This window comes from Oryza brachyantha, chromosome 1 (assembly GCF_000231095.2).
Source record: "Oryza brachyantha chromosome 1, ObraRS2, whole genome shotgun sequence".
Taxonomy (NCBI): Eukaryota; Viridiplantae; Streptophyta; class Magnoliopsida; order Poales; family Poaceae; genus Oryza; species Oryza brachyantha.
The window spans coordinates 16,552,763-16,569,390 of NC_023163.2; the positions used below are offsets into that span (position 1 = coordinate 16,552,763).

General features: G+C 37.2%; 1 protein-coding gene across 1 annotated transcript; it reads right to left on the reverse strand.

The window, feature by feature from the left end:
- Window positions 1-243: 243 nt before the first annotated feature.
- Window positions 244-16,003, reverse strand: LOC102710652 (DENN domain and WD repeat-containing protein SCD1). Its single transcript, XM_040523186.1, has 31 exons — window positions 15,720-16,003; window positions 14,427-14,520; window positions 14,077-14,278; window positions 13,849-13,990; window positions 13,624-13,724; window positions 13,464-13,527; window positions 13,171-13,284; window positions 12,736-12,956; window positions 11,903-11,957; window positions 11,729-11,818; window positions 10,758-10,953; window positions 10,307-10,424; window positions 10,156-10,219; window positions 10,006-10,050; window positions 8,549-8,624; window positions 8,386-8,459; window positions 8,255-8,305; window positions 7,582-7,739; window positions 6,917-6,964; window positions 6,517-6,574; window positions 6,341-6,424; window positions 6,023-6,254; window positions 5,693-5,892; window positions 4,111-4,175; window positions 3,223-3,346; window positions 2,219-2,400; window positions 2,043-2,114; window positions 1,791-1,951; window positions 1,620-1,658; window positions 971-1,179; window positions 244-541 (listed from the first exon to the last, which is right to left on the reverse strand). The coding sequence occupies exons 1-31, from the start codon at window positions 15,906-15,908 to the stop codon at window positions 446-448; spliced, it is 3,624 nt and encodes a 1,207-aa protein (XP_040379120.1). The 5' UTR covers window positions 15,909-16,003; the 3' UTR covers window positions 244-445.
- Window positions 16,004-16,628: the final 625 nt, after the last annotated feature.

A 16,628-nucleotide genomic window follows, 5' to 3' on the forward strand; every position in this document is an offset into this window, starting at 1 on the left:
TAAACTACAAATGTTAAAAGAAACCATAAAATCAACTCCAAAATTAAGTTTCAGAATTGAAATTTTGGCAACGGCTTACAAACTAAAAAACAAACGATGGAAGTGCGACCACAGTTTGTATTCCTCTGGCATCATGCGTGCATATATCCCCCAGTAGACGGCAGCAAGCCCGCAACGCACTCTGCATACCATGAACATGGGCATCTACCGCGCGCCGGTAATTGATGGTAAAGGAGATAAGCTGAGAATGGTCTAGGGCGATCGACATTAAAATATAAACAAAATCCCACTCGAGGTATCAGAAGAGAATTTTTTAGATTTACAAAAATGGATGAACGAATAGAGTTCCTATCTTATTTATAAAGAACAACTAAAAATAATAACATACAACAAACACAACGTGGCAATTGCCATTTCTTTACATTGACATGCGTCCTGGTATAACTTAGATACTCGTTGTGGCATCCCACAGCCGAAGAAGTCCGTTGCGACCACCGCTGCAGATTCTTTTCCGATCCAGGTCCGATGCTATACATCTCACCTATCATAAGCAAAATTGTGAACTTATAACAACATGATCTCCCAAATTAAAGGAAAAAAATGACAACGGTGTATAACTAAATGTATTATTATCACAAGCATTTTCTTTTAACTTCAACACAACAGACTTCTCAGAAGCAAAATGATACGCACTCAAGCCAAGAACTACATAACCTTTCAATCCTACACTCTGCTTCTAGAATTCTTGTACCGGTATATCAACATATACTATTGTTAACCTCAGAATTTAAGCATACTACGAACATGCGTTGATGCTTTCAGAAATATTAACTCCACAAATATGAACATCATATGTTGAATATACTATATATCTTCTGTGATCAAGCATAAGTATAATTGATCCTGTGAAACAGCTGCCAACACAAGGCCATGGTACTGACATAACTAATAGTGAGGAAAAGTTGCATACCATTGCAGCGGTTTTCTGGGGAGTTCTATAAAGCTGCCATCCTGCAACTTTTGATCCTGTATTCGAGAAACCCCCAAATCTTTCTTGCGGTCGATGGAAAAGAGACATAGAGTTGTCAGCAGCACCAATTCCTAGCCAGTGATCACTGGCACTAATGGACAGAACAGATGCGGAGTGAAGTGTAAGATTCTTGACACATCTTATTCCTCCTACAAGAGAATGAAAATCATCTTTCAGTCACCAGTTCACCCCATTTATAATAGATGTCTCATTTATACACCAACAGGTGGATAGATCATAGGCACTATATATGAAAAAAGGATCAAAATAATAGCAAAATGAGATGAGGTTACCATTGAACTGATACCGGTTAAACACATATATAAAGAGCCATGCTCACAAGTGCACTCATTAAATGAATAATTTTACAAAAGCATTCTGTAATTTTTCCGAGAGTTTTTCATGTTTATGTTAACTCAAACCGAAAGGGCTTCATTCTTCCACTCAACTTATGTTCTCTACTAGATATATTTTGGTAGTTATTCACACAATGTGAATACTCAGCTATCATGTTGGGTGTACATACAAGGTTACAAGAGCAGAATTCCCACCCACCCCCCAAGCATGAAACAACAAATGCAGATCTCACCTTCATTTTCCCAAAAACGTATAAGCCCGTCTGAGGAACCTGGGATGTTAATTAAGGATCAGAGGCATATGTGATACAAAAAGCATTATTTGGCGATGAATACTGTAGAGTACAGTGGACATGTGGAAGAGCCCAGCTCCACTAGTCTTAAAATAAGCAATTGCCACATACCTGTGATAATTCCTTTATCTGAAGGTGAGTACTCAACACAGAGTATTGGGCCAGCATGGCATGCTAACACAGCATCACATGTTCCTCGAGTAAGAGACCATACCCTAGCTGTCCAATCATCACTCCCGGTAATGATGGTTTCGCCAGTCATCCTCATTGATCTTTAATCAGCCAGAATATGTGTAAGCATCTGTAGGTTAATGGTGCAAGTTGCCCACACCCACCCCAACCCCAGTTGAGTACAGACATTACCTTATCCACTTTGTGTGCCCTTGAAGCTTGAACATCTGCTTACTGGAACGAATATCCCAGACATGTGCCACCCTGATGGATGAATTTTTCAGATTAAATTGCAACCCACGTTGCTCAAGTGAATTTAGAAGTAAAGTTTCTGAAAAACATCTTGAGGTTAAAAAAAATGTACATACACATCTCTTCCAGCAGCTGATAAAATTCCAGTTGAGTCATCATATTCCATACATAGAACTGCACTTTGACAACGACCCACAGTAGCAACACAAGTATCAGTACGGACATCCCACATCTTGACAGTGCCATCATGAGATGCAGTAAGAACACGTTCTCCTGAGAGCATCCGGACAGAACTAACCTGCACCATTGTCAATTGTACATGGAAATCCATAAGTGTAAGTTATATGGATACATTGGAAGAGGTTATAGGTAAAGTGGTGAAGCAATAACCTACTGCCCCATTTTCGTGTTTGCATTTGTACATTTCAAAAGAATAACTAAAAATATATACATGTAAACAAGTTACAGTGTTTGCACACAAATATACGTGCACCATACAAAATCGATAAATATCTCTTATATTTTGTCAAAGAAAGACCACTCTCTAGTATGTTTTGTATCTACTCCCACTGTATTGTAAGGTATTTTAGTTTTGTCCTAAGTCAAACTTTTAACATAGAGCAAGTTTATAGAAAAATATAGCAACATCTACAACATCAAATTAGTTTAATTAAATCCACCATAAATACGTTTTGATGGTGTATTTATTTGGTATTAAAGATGTTACTATATTTTTATATCAATTTGGTCAAAGGTTGAGAAGCTTGACTAAAACTAAAACACCTTGCAATATGGAACGGAGGGAGTATCATATATCATATTTTGACATTGACTTTTTTTTCTATTTTTGAGGCAATCCCTTATCTACTACTTCCCACATGTCAGTGACACAAGGACTGGCAAAAAAGAATTGACAAAAATTGCCATGTCATGGGAAGATTTTTTTCCCCCCTTTTTTATACATGTTAACAATTTAACATTCCCTAAATGTGTATGTTTGTATAATTTTCTGAAGAAAACAGCTACAAAGCTCAAACTGGATGTTGCCTACTCCTGAATATAGCAAATTTGTACTCATGTATTGATAGGAAAGTTACTACTATGAATGAAGGATTCTGACCGGTGCGTCATGACCCTTAAGCTCCTCCAAAAGTTTAAATGTTTGCTTATCCCAGACTATGACGGATTGATCATCGGCTCCAGAAACAATTTTACCACGATCTGAGCTGATTGCTCGAATTGTCCTGCAAAAATTGAAGAGAGCATGATATTATCACTAAGCCTGTTGATCAAGTTAAAGAAGCCTAAACTCACAACAAACAGCTGAGCTCTTGAAAGAGAACAGACAAACAAAAAAGTACCGCAGTGCAATGCACTTGGTAAGAGCTTTACAATTCAAGATGGCAGATGGCCCAACATATTTAGCTTACTATTCTATGTAATACTTTTGTGGAACAAATCTAGAACAAATGTATTCCAAGTATGGATGCTTAGAAACAAATATAGACTTCGTGATACCATGCACAGCCCCAAAAGGAAAGGAAATTTAGCAAATGTCATGGTTAAGCAGAATTTTAGATATAACACAACACACTTTACAGCGGAAAATATAATGGATGGTACCACTAAATACAAACCTATTAGAGTTGCATCTTGGGTATGCACATTTAGGGGAGTTTGGACAAATATTTCTTAGATTTTTTTTTTTGGGATCTAACACAAATTGGAACAACGGCTGTGTGCAGTTGTGCGTCATATGATGCCAGAGCCTGGGATTTTTATTCCATTATCTAAAAAACCTAAAATCGGAATAAATCCAAGTACGGGATCCAAATCAAATGGGCACTTACAAGATGGTTCAAGTTATATATGTACAGGGCCCCAAATAATAGTAATCATGCCTACTAAGCAGTTGTAATTAGTCCACAACACACTGAACTGCGATGGGATCAAATTAAGTGATAGTGGTGTAATACATTAAATTGGTGAACTTAGATGATGATTCTACCTAGTATGCCCTTTAAGTGTTGTCCGAAGTTCAGAGCCGCGCAAACTTGGATCCCAAATTTTTACCTGTAAAATGTACATGAACAAAGTATTAATAAAATATAATGTAGACATTTTTCTGAGCAACATATCTCCTATTAATGCAGCATTAGCTACAAGCAGTACAATAAAGAGAGAACATTACAGAAGCCAGTTTTCATCTTCAAACCCAATAACAACTTCTAGAAAAACAATTGACAAGTTTTGTTTCCTCCTAGAAAACAATTGAAAAGTTTTGTTTCCTGACAACTCGACATGCCACTACCCTTGGCAGCATGCTGGTGTTCAGCCTCAGTACTCGTCAAGCGAGTTATTGCTGGGAATGAACAATAGACTTGCATGCTATCAAAGGTGGTGGCTTGCCGGGTTGTTACAAGTAACTGGTCAGAAACTAACCGAATAAACAAACCATTAAACAGCAGGGCATTTTTACCAGTTCTGCTCCATTTTGAGCCTTGCACTCTGGTTTATCTGAATAGGCCATCAACACAAGAAATCCTTTAAACTATTCTACTGAAGACATTTGAGAAAAAACTTATGGGCCAATGCTGTTCTAAACCAGCACAAAAAGTAAAACTGTATCAAGAAATATAGTGTTATTAAAAGGAAAAAGAAGTCCATTTTACTCCCCCGAACTATTCCATTGGAGCACTTAGCCCCCTAAACTATTCTTTGGCTTATTTTACACCCTGGACTATTGAAAATGATTCACTTTACTCTCTAACACTGCTTCCATTTTTTATTTCTCTCTGTATTCGTCATAGTTTGCACTGAAATTTAGTTAGGATAACAAATGCATTACAACTTAAGTCTCGCCAATCTTTTAGAATTTTTCAAACTGTTTACATAGCTTGAAAGCTCCTTAGATTGATTTAAACATCAATATTTTAAAGTTCAAGCAAATAGTCGTGAAAAAATTGAAAATATTTTAAAACTTTGATAATAATGTCATCTATGGCTCTAAAAAAATTAGTTTAAAATGCAACTTGTATTAACAATAGTAACAAAGAGAAATGCTATTACGTAGTGAAGTGAACTATTTTCGATAGTTTTGGGGGTAAAATAAGCCAAAAAATAGTTTAAGGGGTTAAGTGGTCCAATCAATTAGTTTGGGGGAGTAAAATGGACTCTTTTCTTATTAAAAACACCATGATGAATGTTCTAGTTTGCCTAGAAATACCTTAATCATAAAAACATTTGCCGTTTCCATGCCAAACTTTTATTTTTTGTAATATTGGCAAATTTTGGGTAGAAATACCATGATGAATGTTCTAATTTGCCTAGAAACACCTTAAAACATAAAACATTTGCCTCTTAAGTCATATGGTATTCACAAAATGTGAATACTCAGCTATTAGACCAGTGCTAAAACAGAGTTCGCAACTTTGATGAATGTTCTAATTTTGGTAATACCTAAATCATAAAAATACCATGATGAATGTTCTAATTTGCCTAGAAATAACTTAATCATAGAAACATTTGCCTTTTCCATACAAATGAAAATAAGGTTATGAGGAACACAACAGTGTGAAGCTAAGCCTAACCGTGCAATCTGTGCTTCCACTGATGAAAAAGCCAGCATCTTCACGATCACCAACAAGATCCCAGACCTCTTTCCTTGTTACACAATGAAGAGCAGTAATAGCACCCGTATGTCCTCTAAGGGTCCTCATATTTGTTTGAGTTTTCTTCTGTGCAGCAGGTAGATCAGTTTTTCCTGCGGTAGGACCAACCTTTGGATCATCTGTAATAATCAATTGACATTGACCAAATTAGAGAAATGTAGATAAAGTCACATCAGCATATAGCAAAAAATAAGATCTACTGGACTCAGGTCCTAAAAACAGGAGAGGTAGTAGTAGCTGAAAACTTACTAGATCGGTTGAAAGAGCTAGCCCGTAAGCTTCTGTCCCTACTAAACATGCTTTGCACCCAATTTCGGCCCAACCCAGATGCCTCAGCAGGTTGTTGGCTTTCATCAGATACATCAAGTGCACGGGGGGAAGCCATGCCATATGATGGCAGTTGTTGGCCTTTCCCTGTAGCTATTCCCCAATAGCCAATGCGCAGTTGTTGCAGATGTGTGAGCAATGCTCTAAGTTTGATCTGAGGAGAGTTTAAAAACTGTTAAGAAATATATATTTAAACCAACTAAATTTTCAAAAATAAAATCTGGTCTTTGTTTGGCTCACCATCTGCTTATAACCCAGGTTGTTTCTCTCAGCTATTTTCTCAATCATATTCCAAGAATCAATATCAGGTAGTCCCAATCCAGCCTCCATTATTAGTGAGAAAAGATAAACAAGTCAGGACAGTTAAAAGCAATTGTTTTACCAAGAGTATAAATAAGATGAAATATGTCAAGTACCATGTGAGTTGCCATGACAATAAGTTGTGCAGTAACTAATGTTACATAATTTGTTGACCTGCGAAAAAGAAGAATGTATTATGCAATTGCAATAAAGTTCCTCATTTCAAACCAGCTGCACTAAAATTTGATCATTGGGAAATAGCAATATATTTAATGTTGTTAAAACACTTTTCGCAATTTAGTTCAGCCAACCTAATCCAAGGAATATTGTACATCATGTATATGTGGCATATACGTGATGGTATAAAAAGGAAAATTTACAGTATTCAATGCTATATACATGTGGCATGTCTTCAGTTAGCATTCTTAAATTGCACCAAGAATACATGCATGGTGTTGGGACATAAACTGAACAAAATAAATAGAGGAACGTGAGAGCAGGCAAATCACATCATACTTGTTTGAACAATTTTCCATCAAGTATTCAAAATAGCCATCCCAGAAGCTGCAAAAAAATAAAAAAAATGCAGTCATGTATCATTTCAAAAGTAAATCTGAAACAGATAGCATGAAAAATAAACTCAGACAAACAGAGCAAGGCAGCAGTTGATCGGTAGAAAGTGTTATCATGTGGAATATCCTATCGTTGTCAATCAACAGGTAAGAAATTAATAACTGATGCACCTTCAACTTGCTCTGGAGATAACTAATTGAGTATTTGCTTCAGAGATAGCTAATTGAGTGTTTGCTTCAGAGACAGCAGCAGATGCATGAGCTCATTGGATACACATGCTGCTAGCCAATGACAGGCAATACATATTTCAACTTTTTTTACATCTCTTCTAATTCCAGAACAACCTATTATTAAAAGACAAAATTGAGGTACAGTACCTCAAATTCTACTCAAATATGGACATCCTCAGTTTCTTTCAACTTAGTATTGTAGTTCCTAAATACCAGCATTACTTCCAATTAATAAAGCTAAATGGCATAACAAGGAACTGTGAGCTTAACATGGACAGTCGTAGATACTAGAGAACAACATGACAATTGTATTGCAGAAATTAAGCTAAATGAGTAAATTCCAAAACAAAGCTGATTAAATTGTCTCATGCCACATACCGAAGTTCCTCCCATACTGACAGAGACAATAGATGACGCTGAACATAGTCTTGAACATTGTTTGGGTCCTTCTTATACATTTCAGCAGAAACTTCAAGAGCATCTCTGATGGTTAGCATGTCATTGCGGGAGTTGGCACGAGTTATAGCCGTCTTGAGCTGAGAGATTGTTTCAAACAATCAATACGACACAGGGGGGAAAATATAAGCATATTGATAGCTCTGCATCAACCCAAAACTTAGTCTTGTAAACTTTTTAAAAAAAAGTTTGCTAACTCTATGTGGATATGATTTCTTTAAAAAAACAGCACCGTAACACAAATATATAATAACAAATGTATAAAGAAAAATGAACTAGAATAAAATGTTTTAAGCTGAGAAGCAAGTGTAAGTCTATGAATGATGAGTACATTGTTTTTTAGAATGTACCCACAAACCGCCACCTGGTGCACAAGAAAAAAATACCATATTGATGGAATGAAATCTAATGAGTTACTAAAATTGGTTCAACAGTTCCACCTACATAGCAGGTATCACATTGGCATACCACCTGCCTGCCGGCTAAAACATAACATGGGAATGACTAATTTCAACACAGATTAACAGTTTTAAGAAAAAAAAAACTATCTATATCTAATAGAGAGTGTGGCAGTGGAATAAGAAATTCATCTCACCAGTTCTTTTACAGCAATAAACTGTTCATCAGTTAATCGGCATTGCCAACCCTAAAAGGTAGAGTAGTTAAATATAGTGTGGATCAGAAAGTGCCAAGGTATACATTCACTGATTGTAAGATCAAGATTACCGAATGAATATGCTCTCTGATGCACTCAACAAAGCCACTACCCCCAATGCCTTCTGCATCAGACTCAATCAAAGCTGCAAAGAGAAGAGAAATTATGTTGGTTACGGCAGCAACAGATAAATAGAGTGCACAATGTTCTGGTTTGACTGAGACTTCAAGATACCAAGAATGGTGCCATATTCGAATGAAGAAAGGGGATCCTCAGTTGCCCCAAGTCTCAGAAGACGAAGCCACAGTCCCTGAAGATAAAAGGGCAGATACTTTTTAATATGCTCAAAAGTTGTAATGTGCAATACATGAAGAATGCATCTGTATTGTTTATGTATGAACCAGGTACATCATGATGGTAAACTCTGGCCTACGATGGAATCATCTGAATAGAATTTTATATTCAAAAGATGAGTTTTTACTTTGCAGGAGAATATTTAGAAAGTTGGGCTTTATAGAAGAGTTTGAATATTAGTGTTTTATATCGCAGGCTATAATGCCTCTTATTACAGTTCTGAACCTCTGAGGCTACCTGTAAACCACTTCCATGGTATCACAGCTATGTTTTCTATAGCAGTGATAGCAGCCACTAAAATATCTAGAGATGAAGGTTCCAATTTATGTGTGTCCTGCCACACAAGCTTGACCATGATAGAACATGTGGCTTTTGACTTAATGAGGGTTCACACGATATAAGAATCTTCACTAAGTCAAACCTCATTGTATCTAAAAGATGTCAGCTCTCTCATTAACCCTACAACTAGTTCAAATAAGCAAATCAACAAAGGTGCAATTTAATTACATCATACTTTGGAGTAAGTGCAATAGCTTCAAATGCTGCGATTTAGGGTGTGTTTGGTTGGCTAGACTTGCCTGGATGGGAGATGGCCGCCCAATTTTTTGTTGTGTTTGGTTCGCGGGTGAAGCTGGATAGAGTGGCCCAGGAGAGGAATATTCCATGAAGATACTGGATGGGTGTATCCGGCCAAATTGGCTGGATGAGCTCATCCACCTTTACTAACGGTGTTCATTAGTGATTGTTTAGTGATAATTAGAGTGTTTTGTTATTAATTAGTAATTAATAAGTTTAAATTAGTGTTAATTAGTGATGATAGATATATTTCATAGTTAATTTGTACAATTAGGATAATATTTATGTTAATTAATTAATATTATTATTTATTAGTAATTAAATATGATCATCCCATCCATCTAACCAAACAAAACATTGGATCGTCCCATCCATCCAACCAAACATAAATCCGGATCACCATATCCCTAAAAATATGGATGACCATATCTCATCTCACCTTGACCACCAACCAAACACACCCTTAATTACTTCACACTTAGGAGTAAGTGTACCAACTTCCTATTCCAACTAGGATACGGTTATCTTTCTTGTTTTATTTTGTATCGTCAGCTTAGCAGTGTTTTTATTGGAACTGGATACTAACTACAATAAAATCACTAAAAATAAAGTGTTACATTCACTGCCTTCAGCCATACTTGTGATAATTCATAAATGCTTTATTTGGGAATACTTTCAGAACATAACAATCACAATTAAAGCATTGCCAGGAACATATGAAACCAATGGATTAGAGCAAATGAGATGAATCAGCCTATTACCTGGAGCTTGACTTTTATGTCTAGAACCATCCTTTCCCTCTCCGCCTGTTCAAAAACAGAAAATAACATTTTGTAAAAACAAAGAGTTACTCTCATGCGTGTAGAGAAAAAATGGAAAGATCATTTCCCATGGCAGTATGTATGACTTACCGCCCTCTCTCTAGGACTCAAACTTTCTACCTTATGACCTCCACTAGTTGGGATCGACGGAGAGCTGAAATCACATGTCATTTAGCATTGCAGTTATAGACTGTAGTCGTTGGAAAGAATAACAGCAGAAAATCTTGGCACCTAATCTTACCTTGGTACTTGCTTACTAGCCCCACTAGCTATCGCTAGAATTGATTTACGTTTTTCTTCTTGTTCTTCTGTCCTTGCGTTTGCTGGAAATCTTTTATAGCAGAATCGTTTACCTGGTTCTGTAAACAAGTGTATATTCAATTATCATCCCCAAAACACATCAGCCCCCACTCTACAGGCATTATGAAATAATGTAGAAACTGCATGATTCTAAATGGGTCCACTATGTTGCCAACATTATATTTTAATCAACAAAGTAATGCAGAGTAATACAGGCAAACTGGCCTCTATGAGTAATTAAAATCATGCTTAATGTTCATACATCCTTCACTATAGTTTATCTATTTTTGCATGAATATTTATATTTGTTTCAAGGCAGCATATTCTGGTTTTGACACAATAACATTTGGAGAGTACAGATGTTTAAGAAAGAACGGAGACAGATTAAATACCTGAACCTCCAGTCTCAGAATCAGCTATTGTTATGATCTCAGGATCAGCTGCATGAGATGGAAAAATTGCCAGAGGGTTTTGTCCTCTCCCAGTTGCATCCTGCAACTTATCAAGAAGATTATTGGTGTTTTCTTCTGCATTGCTGCATCTTTCCAGATAATCCAAGAACCCCTGTGTCTCTATAAACTGCATAATCTGCCAAATAATCATGAAATTTTGTAGTTTATTAAGAACATATACAGTTAAATTGACATTAAATAATTAACATAAAAAATATCTCGAGGCACATAACATAAAATACGGAACTCTGGTTAGCTATGTGTAGGATTAAGATCTATCAAGGAAATAATAAATCCTCTCTACATGATTTTTACAAGGCACAGTTTGACTCAGTGCAGTCTCGAAACAAAATTTTGATCATTAGTCTCTTATAGCATAGTCTGTATGATATGAAATCATGAGACCTGTATTGCTAAATTAATTGAGTAACTGTCGATAAAACTTATGAAGTTTGAATCTGGAAATGTGGGGGCAACCTATAAATCAACAGGGGTATGAAACATGATGGTACAATGAAAGAAATTCATGTAAAAACGTAGCATCAACAAAGAAAAATCATAACTCATTTTAGTCTGGACAGCATATTCAGAGGTGCAGGAGACATTGCCATATATGAAAAGTCAGTATCTAATATACTAGATGAAATCTAAGTAGAGTAAAAAATTCAGATAGTAAAGAACAAAATAAAAACAATTCCAGATCCAAAGTTGAGACACCAAAACTAGTACTATTAGAGTTTATAAATCAAAACAGCTTAAGAAATTAAAAAGATACTTTTCCAGGTTCACCTTTTATTTTCATATAATCCTGAAATGTCTAATAATTCAAATGGTTGTTGACGAAAGCATCACATTTGGATAATAAGAATAAACTCCCAAAAAGAAAGCAAAAGAAATGGTAGTAAGCATACCATCAACATTGATTCAACAGGCTGATTAGTTGCGCGTGAACGTTTTTTAAGAAATGCTTGAGTATTGAAACCACTTGGTGAAGCATTATCCTGACAACAAAAACTCATACAAGTTACCGATCAAGAGCACTGTAGACAAATAGCTGTCAGAAAAACATATTAGACATAACTTACAATGAAGTTACGGTAACCACTCATAATCAACGCAAAGAATCTTAAGAAAATCAACCTGCATAAATGCAGCACATCAATTGATAAGATTGTTCTCATGATAACATATACCCAATGGAGAAAGGACGTCCTTGAATTTCAGTCACTAGTTGACTACCATAGTCGTATAAATATTCATGTTAATCTCAGTCTCTGGTGTCAAGTTGCAATGCAACCATTCACCATTAAGAATTCTAAGCTGCCTGTATGAACTATGTTGAACATATTTCCTTTTTCTTTCAAGTTTTAATTATTTATTATATGCTGGTTTTGAGGTTGTTGTGTATGTGTAACTGAGAATAGTCATCATGCCTGCTGTTCCAATGGGACAAGCAAGAATAGAGTAAAATTGACAAAGTATTCGTTTTATGTATATAGATGCTTGTGCAGACACTGATTTAAACTGCAACTTAGCGTATTTTTGTGCAAGTTACTAGGCACTGCCCAATAGAATGATAGCAAGATAATAGACCAACATTCAGTTGAACACTAGTCTAATTTTATGCTAGAATTAGACCTACCATTAGGGGTGCAAGTGGGGTGACCCTCAAACCTGCTTATAGGCCAATTAAGTGGGTAAGCCCTACCTACCTACCATGCTTTGATGAGAGTTGTATTAATTTGAAACTATATCTATTGTGTATAAGTTACTAGTCTTACCTTTAATGGCATTGTAGCAACATACCAGGTATTCAATTGAATAGTAGCATGATTCTATCCTACTAGACCTGCCGTGCTTAGGTGAACAACTTTGAAATCATTTACAGTTAAACTTAAACAAAGCATAATAGAATTACCTAAGCTGAAAATCATGTTCCTGCCCCCATGATTTTGTGCCAGTCCTGAGAGAATGGTCACCCATACTGCCAAGATTGATTTTCATGTAATCAATACCCATTACATTGGGTTGTAGTAGTTTTAATATCTCACCACGCAAGAAATTATATTCAGTTTCTGGTATTGGAGGGATTTCTTCCGAGATTGTAATCCGGTTGTATTCAAGGTCTACCACCACTACCTGCAATCACATCATCGCAACTTCATCAGTGTGGTTCAATATGACAATTCAAATAAACAAGCAAATATGTCTGTGAAGAATCCAATTGACCAAAACAATTGTGACAATTTATTTCACAATGATGAATTAGAAGTAGTGTAATTTCCAAAATAAGAGAGGCACGTAAAAAACAAAAATTAAATGATGGCAATTCCATATTAATGTACCAACTTACACCATCCATTGTCACTGTGGATGTGTCAACACCTGAATGAAGCCCCATCATGTAGGGTGTAGGAGCATCTATGTAATCAACCCCACTAGAGAAAATTATTGGGATATAGACATGCTGCAGCACAACAATTTGAGAGTAATTCACTCATGATTAGGTAATGTAGCAAGTAGCAACAAAAGGACTTGTGGGTAAATGAACTCTTCAGTTTCGAGTTTCAACAATTGTCATCCAACGTATTTGGAAAACTGCTGAAAAACTTAGAGGAAAAAGGACACATTTTGAATCAAACCTACCTGCCACCTAAGTGGGTATATTAAATGGCATATGGCCTCTGAAACTAGAGTCAACAGTGTATACCTGCATTATGAACAAAAAAGAAAGCCCATCAAACCTTAATCAGAATGGCAATCAAGTACAACCTTTCAAAGTACAACTTCTGAAAATTCAACGAACTTATTTGATCGTAGTAATATCCTTCTTTCAAGAAGAACAGCAGTAAATAGTTGTATTAGCTTATCAACATCTAGACACTGTACCAACGGCTGGAAGGATATCTGCAGTCACAATGTCTTAATTTAAGCAATGGCTATTTAGAAATAAATCTATCTAGCTTAAGAGATGAATGTACTGGGAATACAATAGATAACAAAAGAACAATGGAAAAAAAGGGAGACATACATCAGCATGAGGAAGCCATTCTTTTGGGGGAGCCTCCGCAGAAAGAAGGCAGTTCTCTATGGCAAATAAAACACGATCCTTTCCTGGTGTTGGTAATGGAACATTTGACACCACATGTGATATTATGTCCCACAACGGCTTGCTGAATCATAGCCAACAAGAATTAGACCATATCACCATAGAAGGTCTGAACCAGAACATACAATTTGCATGAATGTTGAAGCTTACCTACACCCAGCAGGAGAAAAACAAAGGACAAATATTTCTTCAAGGGCATCACGGAGGACTTGGAAACTAGGAGAATGGGACACAAGGCATATGCATTTATCAGCATACGAATTCGCTGGAATTTGATAGGCTTCAATAATATCTTCACATATTGGATCCCGAAATGCAATACAACTAACATAAATTTTTGAACCATCTCCCTCTACAAGAAGTGACAACAAAGGTAAGGGAGCAGTCTATACATGGTAACCAATAGTAGTTTTAACTAGAAGAATCAAACAGAATGTCAGAAGGTTTGGGAAATATCAGCTTTCAACAGGATAATCAATCTGAATAACTGTTGCATGCACCTGTCAAAACTATGGGATAGCTCCGTGGATACGTTGAGAGATCATTTGCATCCAACCCAGATGAGTATATCCTTACTCCCGCTGGCAAAACACACTGCAATTATCACCAGTCAACGATAGAGGTTCAAATTATAAAATATAACCAAAAAATGAGGTGCAGAGATAAAGAGTCAAGGTATTACAATTGTCAGCAAACAGTTCAAAAGTATTACTACAAGATCCTTTTGCTTTAAATTGTTTTGTTTTTTATAATACATCATCTGTAAAAATAATTCAATACATTGTCATGTTGCTTTAAAATAGTGCATACAGCATCACTACAAGGCTCTCCCTCCTAGAATGTCATGGTATTATCCATCACTGATAAAACAACTGGCTAAACAGTTGCCTTGCACCTCCTGTCCTTTCTATTCCATACTAGGTTGTGTTGATGTGCTGCTTTCAAAATATTACTTCAGCACTGAAAGCCCTTCTTGGTATAAATTATTTGCGTTGGTGTAAAATTATCTTACAGCAGAGGGATAAAACTCTGAATTGCACATGCTAAAACAACAACATAAACCTACATGCATAACATTGTCACCATTTCAGCAACAGCAGCATCATGATGGACTAAATAGTGGCCTTCCCTGTACAGCGACTCTAACCACAGATATACTGAGTTCAAATCCCTGATTCCACCAGCTCAATGGTATCATGCCAGACCAAGCGTGAGTGCAAATCCGGGGCACTTCCCTACAAAGCCTGCAACTCCAAACACAACAAGGGGTTCCTTTCAAGCGTACTTTGGCATTTTCTTTCACTTAAAATGAGTTTAAGAACAAATGCCAATCATGATGTTCACCTAAGAGGGCAGGAAATTGTTGAAGGGGACAATCATCTATTGGTTATGTAGGTTTGCTCTAATTGACAGTAACTATATGACTATGGCAGAGTATGTTTCACTGCCCTAGCACTAACAAGTAGCAATCCTAGCCACTAATGCCTAAATCAACACCGGAAGCTTCAAGCCTACCAAATCAACAAAGTGACTAAACAGGCGATTGGGCAGGAGAGAATCACGAATTCACCTCTAACGCTAAAGAATTTCGTAGTTAGCGGGCACGCATCCCGAGCAATTGCTAATAGCAAACGCACATTTCGCAACCAACCAATCGGGGATCGTTCTACCATGAAAAATGGAGCAACAAGCGCCCCAAGCAGATCGAGAATGGATCAACTGAGGCGATTTAGAGAGGAGGAGGGGACGGGGGGGGGGGGGGGGGGGGGGGCAGGATCTGCATGCGTGCTCACGATGGGGAGCTGCGGCGGCGGGGGCGGGTAGAGCCCGTGACTGGAAGGCGGGAGCTGGTCGAGGAAGGCCGCCATGTACATGTCGTCGGCGCCGTGGAAGCCCTTGACGCCGTCCAGCGTCCGGATCTCCGGGCCCAGCCCGCACACGACGAAGTACTCGAAGATCCGGGACGCCGACGACGACGCCATCCCCGCTGGATCCCGGGATCGGCCGCACCCGCGCTGCTCGCGGTTCGTTGGTTGGTTGAGCTCTCTCTCTCTCTCGCTCGCTCGCTTCGGGTCTGCGCGAATTGGTGCGGAGGAGGACGACGACGAAGGCCACGCGGGTACGGATGGGTCTCTCGGTTTGACTCGTTACGAAATCTCAGGGTGCGGTTAGATCGTAAAAATTTTTCAACAAATATCACGTTAGATTTTTACCAGATATCGAAAGAGGTTTTTGATACAAATAAAAAAATAAATTACAAACTGTGAGACGAATCCTTTGAGCCTAATTATACTATCATTAGCACATATTTGTTACCGTAGCAATTATGGCTATTCATGACCTAATTAGTCTCAAAAAATTCGTCTCACGATTTCTCCCGTAACCATGCAATTAGTTTTTTGGTTTATCTATATTTAATGTTTCATTTAAATGTCCAAAGATTTGATATGATGTTTTTGGAGAAACTTTTTGGAAACTCACAATGGGGAAGATGCCAGCATGGAAACACACCAAGGGGGTGTTTGATACTCCCGACTTTTTTTAACTCCATGTCACATCGAATATTTGAATACTAATTAGAAATATTAATATAGACTATCAATAAAACCCACCTTATATTCTGGACTATTTTATAAGACAAATCTATTGAGCCTAATTAGTCCATGATTAGCGAATGTGATGCTACAGTAAACATTTGCTAA

What these genes read in the sequence shown, in the direction of transcription:
- LOC102710652 (XM_040523186.1), bottom strand. Translation starts at nt 15,908, where the DNA reads ATGGCGTCGTCGTCGGCGTCCCGGATCTTCGAGTACTTCGTCGTGTGC. An exon ending in ACCTGGGTTATAAGCAGATG is followed by an intron (nt 6,255 to 6,340) that starts GTGAGCCAAACA and finishes AACTCTCCTCAG; the next exon opens with ATCAAACTTAGAGCATTGCT. An exon ending in AGATAAAGGAATTATCACAG is followed by an intron (nt 1,659 to 1,790) that starts GTATGTGGCAAT and finishes TTAACATCCCAG; the next exon opens with GTTCCTCAGACGGGCTTATA.